The sequence below is a fragment of the Limulus polyphemus genome, unplaced genomic scaffold (genome assembly GCF_000517525.1).
Source record: "Limulus polyphemus unplaced genomic scaffold, Limulus_polyphemus-2.1.2 Scaffold2121, whole genome shotgun sequence".
Classification (NCBI taxonomy): Eukaryota; Metazoa; Arthropoda; class Merostomata; order Xiphosura; family Limulidae; genus Limulus; species Limulus polyphemus.
Genome location: NW_013667731.1, coordinates 20,118 through 27,763, shown reverse-complemented (window position 1 = coordinate 27,763; position 7,646 = coordinate 20,118). Strand labels below are relative to the sequence as shown.

General features: G+C 31.6%; 1 protein-coding gene across 1 annotated transcript in view; it reads right to left on the bottom strand.

The window, feature by feature from the left end:
- LOC106466009 (cleavage and polyadenylation specificity factor subunit 1-like) overlaps positions 1-7,646 on the bottom strand; it is a gene marked incomplete at its 5' end in the record, with an annotated part of 64,640 nt that overhangs the window by 37,532 nt on the left and 19,462 nt on the right. The window contains 3 exons of the mRNA XM_022393968.1: positions 1,489-1,589; positions 3,275-3,353; positions 6,783-6,881. Coding sequence (XP_022249676.1) covers positions 1,489-1,589; positions 3,275-3,353; positions 6,783-6,881 — 279 coding nt within the window. The remainder of the gene's footprint in view (positions 1-1,488; positions 1,590-3,274; positions 3,354-6,782; positions 6,882-7,646) is intronic.

Genomic DNA, 7,646 nt, shown 5'->3' with positions numbered 1-7,646 from the left:
ACAATGGTAGTCGAGAAGAGATACGTCTAGACAATAAGATGCTTTCATAACCTTCTGACTCACACATTTCTAAGTTCTCTGAATGAATAGTTAAAACAAGTAATAAATTTTTCCAACCCCTGACAGGTGCCACGCCCACCTTCAATAAATTTGTTTGAGCTTTATAGCCTACATATATACGTTACATACATGTGTAATATCATTAAAAAGAGATCATTTTACACTATAATATAACATCAGTTATTTTGAAATTGGCATGAAGTTGTCCTCACAGAATACATGTAACTGACTGTATTATTGTTGGCTGCTTGATTGACTATAGCACTTACGGTTGTTTATTACTTAAATATGTTATAGTTAGAGATACAGTTTAAATTGTACTTAGGTCTTACTATTATATTTTAATGAATTATGTATTAGTTATGTTTTTAAGTTTATAATTAAAAGGTTTAAACATTTTTTAAATATACATAATACTTTATGTCTGTTCTCAAGGCTTATAACATTAAGCACTGGACGAAAACTTTGCCAAAGGGTTGCACAGTTCCCCCAAAGAAACTGTAATATGTCTTGAGGACATTGTTGCCTTGTGCCATGATGAATAATAAGTGGTAAAGAACAAGAAAGGAAAATAAAACAATAAAAATTAACTATGTGTGAAAAATAAAAGAACTGAAATTACAAACTTAACAAATGGGAAATCTTTAAAGATATTCTACCAAAATTAAAAGGTATGTATTTTTTTCTATTTCCTAATTTTAATTATCTCACTGCATTGTACATTGATGATAATAGATAGAGTTAGTGATATGGTAGAGAAAATGAAAAATAAAATATAAATATATATACCTTAAAAAAAACTTGATGTTCTTTTAGGAGGTTCTGGAGATTATGTCAATAAAATATGAAACTATAAAATGAGGAAAATTATTTTTATACTTAAAATAAAAATCATCTTGCATTCAATTTGTTAATAGCTTGAGTGCAAGAAACTACAATAGAAAATAACATATTGTTAGTAAAAACAATTATAATAATGTCATTCTTTATGTACAAGTTACTTATGATCTTTAATACTAGTTTTTGAGAAGATACATTAAGAAATCTTAGAGTTACCACATGTATTGTTATATAAGTGAAATTCGCAACTCGATTTCCACACATTGAATGAGCCCGAGGCAAAAGGGTTAAACAGCTTTTCAAACTCTGAGATGTTTCCAAGCCCTAATAACTTAAGAAACAAGCAAGGTTAACTTTTCAAACACTGAGATGTGTTTCCAAGCCCTAATAACTTGAGAAACAAGCAAAGTTAACTTTTCAAACACTGAGATGCATTCCCAAGCCCTAATAACTTGAGAAACAAGCAAAGTTAACTTTTCAAACACTGACATTTGTTTATAAGTTCTGATCTTTTTGTACAGTAATACTAAAAAACTTTCACCTCAAGATTTACCTCATAGAATTCCTTATTAATAAAGAAAACCTTACCCTGAGCCCAATGTCATCTGGACACTGTCCACTAGCACCTTCTGACCCATTGGGAAGTTCTTAACTAAATAGCAGAGCTTATAATCTGGCAGACTGTAGATCTGTTTTTAAATAGAATACATAAAGAAATACAATTTACAGTTGCAAATAAAATACAAATAGTGGAAATTATATAAATTGGTTTTCTAATCTTATAATTCATCATAAAACTATGCATTCTAAAGTCTTCAAAATTTACTACACACTACATGCATCACAGGAAACATTAATAAAAAAAATTACACACTTAATTCAATGCTTCACTAACACAAACCAATTTGCTCTCATAATAGGTAAACAAATTTTTAACCAATTTAACAACCATAAACAAGACATTTTTAATAAACAAGCAGATCCAAAAAAATTCTCCATAAAACGAAGCAAACCTAATCACTGGCACTTTCAATAAATATCAAAAATTAGCATATCTCTAACAGAAAATTGAAAAATAATAGCACATAAATGTAATCTTAATATAACAACCAGATTAATTTTATCTGATAGAAAAATAAAATAATACAATGAGCCCACCCTTCCAGGAAACAACCCAAGTAATCAAAATATTGTTATTATGTTTGTTTGTGGTTAAGCATAAGGCTATATAAAGGGCTATCTGTGTTCTGCCCAATTATTTTGTTACTTCAAGTTTTTTCAGTTTTGGTGATTCAGGAAGAAGGTTGTGATTCAAGATTCAATTCCCATTGCCACCAAAACTTACTTGCCCTAAGCTACTAAGGCTATCTGCCACTGATGATAATTTTGAGCTGCTGTATACAGGGAAAGCAACTGTCTAGTAGAACCCACCATCAACTTTATTTTCCTCTTATTAAACCTCTGATCAGAGGAAATTCAACTGCCTGGCAGCACCTGCTGCTCACTTGTTTTTCTTCTTGAACTGAAAGAGAAGGCAAATACCTGGCTGTACTCAACACCAACTTGTTTTTCTTCTTGAACTGAAAGAGAAGGCAACTACCTGGCTGTACTCAACACCAACTTGTTTTTCTTCTTGAACTGCTAGCTAGAGAGAGAAGGCAACTACCTGGCTGTACTCAACACCAACTTGTTTTTCTTCTTGAACTGCTATCTAGAGAGAGAAGGAAACTACTTGGCTCCATTCAACACCAACTTGTTTTTCTTTTTGAACTGCTAGCTAGACAGAGAAGGCAACTACCTGGCTCCATTCAACACCAACTTGTTTTTCTTCTTCTTCTTGTTTGTTTTGTTATTAGAGCAAAGCCATATTAGGCTGTCTTCTATGTCCACCACAAGGAATTTAACCTCAGATTTTAGCATTGTAAGTCTGTAGAATTATCACTGTCCCATCAGGGAAATTTTCTTCTTCTTCTTGAACCCTGACTAGAGAAATAGCAAATGTTTGGTAGCACCCACCGTCAACTTTTTTCTTCTTCTTGAACTACTAACTAGGGGGAAGGCAATTGATTGACAGCAACTGCTGTCAACCTTTTTTTTTAACCATGATTTGAGAAATCCTGTACTAATTGATTAATTGCCTGTTGATTAATCAATTAGTAAATAACATTAATTGCCTATCTCTAACTTCTAGTACACTATTCTCTCTGACAATAGTCAAACAATGGGAAAGCTTGTAATAATTATTCTATAAACAGTTGAAATATTTAATAATATTATTTATAGTATTGTATTCTATTTTTTGTTACAACAACCAACCAATGGGAAGGCTTGTAATAATTACTCTATAAACAGTCTAAATATTTAATAGTATTACCTCTAATACTCCATTCTCCCTCACAACAAACAACCAATATGTTGGCTTTACTTCGATAACTTCAAATATCTTGGAAACACTAAAAAAAGACAAGATATTTTTAAAATTAAAATCTGAAACAAAACTAGATTATAGGTACAGAAGTGCATACTTATATTTTTGACATGTTAACACATTGCGAACCGGTCACGAGTTTACTCGTGTTTCATGCAGAGTCTTTGTGTGCCATTTATTAAAACATTGAGTTCAATAGGAGTCAGATATGTTTTATTTTCTTCCAAACAGTTATTATAATTCTGATTTTTTGCTTACAATACCCATAATTTTATAAATGGTTTCTCGCAGAAAACGTAATGTGTTAAGTGAAGATGAGATAAATACTGAACTATTTGATAATAATTTGGCAGATCTTTTAAGTGACGGTGAAGTTTCTGATGTAGATGTGTTTGTGGATAATTCTGACAATGATTCTAGCTACAGTGATGTTGTTAGACCTACAAAGATATGTAAAGTTGTTGTGCTCTAAACTAATTCTGAATCAGAGAGTGATGATGGTTCACAAATTTTCCTGTTATTGATTTGTTTTCCTATTGTGATAATGATAATTGGTCAGAAATAAATATTCCACTGAACTTGGAAATGTTTGAGTATTGATGCCGCGACAAGTCTAATGTTTGGAAATGTGTACCTACCATAATCAAACTGCAGAGAAACAAAATGTCATCTAAAGTACTTCAATGGTCTGAAGTTACACCTACAGACATGAGGAAATTCCTAGGCCTTATTCTACTAATGGCACAGATAAGGAAAAATAACTGGAAAGATTATTGGTCAACAGATCCTCTTTTGATCAGTCCAATATGTTTGCAGACAATGTGCCAAAACAGATTTGAATAAATTTGGACACTTTGGCATTTCAATGATAATGAGAAAATGGATGAGTCTTCAGGCAGGCTCTTCAAAATTTAACCAATACTGGATTATATCCTCAATAAATTCAGGACACTATACACACCAAAGCAACAGTTGTCATTGGATGAGGATATGATTCCATGGAGAGGGCATCTAAGATTCTGAACATACAACCCTGTAGAAATTGTAAAGTATGGCTTGTTGGTGAGAATGGTGTGTGAGAGTGACACAGGTTATACTTGCAACACAGAGATTTATACTGGTGAGGGAAAAAAATTGGAGAAGACTATTATTTCAGTTCTTGCTTCCAATTTTGGATTGTGGCACCACGTATACCAGGACAATTATTACAACAATACTTCCATTGCAAACCTGTTCCTAGAAAATAAAACAAGAGTCTGCAGAATAATCAGAGTGAACACAGGGTTGCTGCCAAGCCTGAAGTTTCAACAATAAAAAAAAAAGGTTTCTGTCATATGAAAAGACAAGAGAGAAGTGAGAATGGTTTCAACAATCCATGACTCTTCTGTTTCTACCACAAGAAAGAAAAATAGAATAACTGGAGAAGAAATAAAAAAACCTGTGTGTGTGTTCTCCAATACAATGCCAACATGAAAGGTGTTGATTGTGCAAATCAGTAACTTCCATGCTACTCCATTCTCAGAAAAACAGTGAAATGGGCAAAAAAGGTAGTACTTTATCTAATAAATTGCAGCCTTTTTTAATTCATATATAATCTACAAAGCCCTGAATCAACAGAAAAAATAAAATATAAGCAGTTCCTCTTCTCTGAGAGAATAGATTACTAGAAAGAAGGCTCACTGGAACTAGAGAGGAATGAACCCAGTCCATCATCTGACGGTACAACGAGAGCCCCACATAAGAATACCTTGGAAGATTGTCTGGTTACATGAAGCAGTATATTCCTGTGTTCATTTCATCAACATAAAAAAAGAGTCTGCAGAGTTTTTACTGCCCATGGGAAAAGAAGTGAAACACAATACATATGCAAGTTTTGCGTGGTTCCACTCCATATAAGAAAATGTTTTACAAGATACCACACTTTAAAAATTTACTAGGTGTCTTCATGTATATACTCTGTAAGCTTCAAATATGTAATAAAAAATAAAGTTGAGTTATGAACAAAATAAAATACATCCGACTCCCTTCAAACTCAACGTTTTAATATATGGCATACAAAGATGCTCTGCACGAAACACGAGTAAACTTGTAACCAGTCCGCAATGTGTTAAAATACTAACTGATGTCAGGCAGTAGCTGAACATTAAAATGTTATTTCAAAATATTAAATGATATTAATAAATAAAAAAAAAATTTTCTCTATATAATACCACTAACTCAGTTGTTATTTATAAAACTGATGGCACATTATATAAAACATTATGTACAAACAACAAAGAACCAAAATAGCACTAACCTATGGAGGAAAAAACAATAAATAACAGAAAATTCATACAAAATCAACCCAACATACTTCTCTAATTCTTACAGTCAGATTCTATTCAGTGATAAAATATAAATCAGTACAGTTTTTAATACGATGAAAAATTATAGAATAAACTGAGTATTAGAAGTGCTAAGTCACAGAATGATAAGGAACGTACTAAGATAATCACAACCCCAGAAATACATCTCAGTATATAAACAGATTCACCTTATAAAGAAACATTATTTCATAAAGGCAAAAACACAATTATAAACAATACTGAACCAAAGAAATAAACTGAGAAACATAAATAAAGATGCTAAAAAATAGTAGCAAACCAAAATGAACACCAGACAATGGAATCAAAGTAAACTTGAAAAAGATAGTAATAAACAAAAGTGATCCCAAACAAAATTTACATAGGCAAATAACACTGAATACCAAAAAGGTAAAGACAATTATAAGTAAAAACGAGAAAGATATTAACAAGCATAATTAAATACAAGATGCTGAGAAAAAAAAGTAAAGATAATGATAAACAAAAGTTAGCATTTGATAATGACTAAAAAAATTGTGCTGTGCCCAATATGGGTATCAAAATTCAGTTTCTAGCATTATAAACCTTCAGACAGCCACTGGGAGAAAAGAAAACTAATGCAAGAAATATAAGTAAAGTGTGAATGCAAGATAATGACAAACAACAGTGCATAAAAACATAATGACAAAAAAGTGAAAACAACAAAGATAATGACAAACAACAGTGCATAAAAACATAATGACAAAAAAGTGAAAACAACAAAGATAATGAAAAAAAAGTGAAAACAACAAAGATAATGACAAAAAAGTGAAAACAACAAATATAATGACAAAAAGTGAAAACAACAAATATAATGACAAAAATTGAAAACAACAAATATAATAATAAACAAAAAAAGCAAGAGAAAGATAATGAATGCAAAACCTAAATATAAACAAAAAACTTGTGAAAGATAACAGAAAACAAAAATCGCGACAAAATAATGATGAAAAGTAAACACAAAAGATGATGATAGATGAAAGTAAAAACAAGAAAGATTATAACAAACATAAGCAATAAGTAAACAGTAAAAGATATTCATAGACAAAGGTGAATAAAATAAAAATACCTACCTGGGGGATTTCACAGAAGGAAGTGGAAATGCTGAATCAAGATCTCCATCTTTATTGGTAGAATCTCCATACAATAGTTCATCTTCATCATCCACTCCACTGGTCATGAAAACAGTAATATCATATTATACTACACGATATATCAGACAACAAAATAAACTTGTAAATAGTGCAGAATACAGAGAAAAAGAAATACTGAATTCTTCTGATTGGCTTCACATGTGGCAATCACTGAACACTTCCAACCACCCTTGGTTACTGGTAATCTTCAGCTCTATTACTTGTCTCAAAGTATCGAAACATACCTTTGAATACTCGACCAGTTCTCAGATTTTCTAGTAATGTCTTTCTTGTTTTTTTATATATATATTAGCTGTGTACCCGTCCTTCGTCTGGGTTGTGTGTATAAATAATACATTAATTTAACAATTAACAAATAAATTACTTGTACATTATTTACATTACAGTTTACATTTTTTATTGTACATTATTATAACAATTAAATATAATATAACAAAAGATACTGCGAACCATGTGTTAACTGAGTCACTTAAAAAAATCGGAAAATGTCAAATTGTGATGAGTTGTACTTGCGTGTTTGTAGTGCATCACACATCTGTGAAAAAATTTGTTTTATTTACCGAAGAGCCTCTTGATAGACGACATTGGAAGTACGTCCACCTGGGGCATGGATAAATAGGCTGCGAGAAGATCTGACTCTTCAGCAGGCTACATATAGTTTTTAAACTCCAAGGATAGTGTTCATAAAAAAGAAAGAAATATAAGAAAGAACGCAGTTCCTGAGTCAAGCGCAAAAGATCAATGCCGAGTGGACGAGCGAGCGACCCTTAGCAAAGAAATACT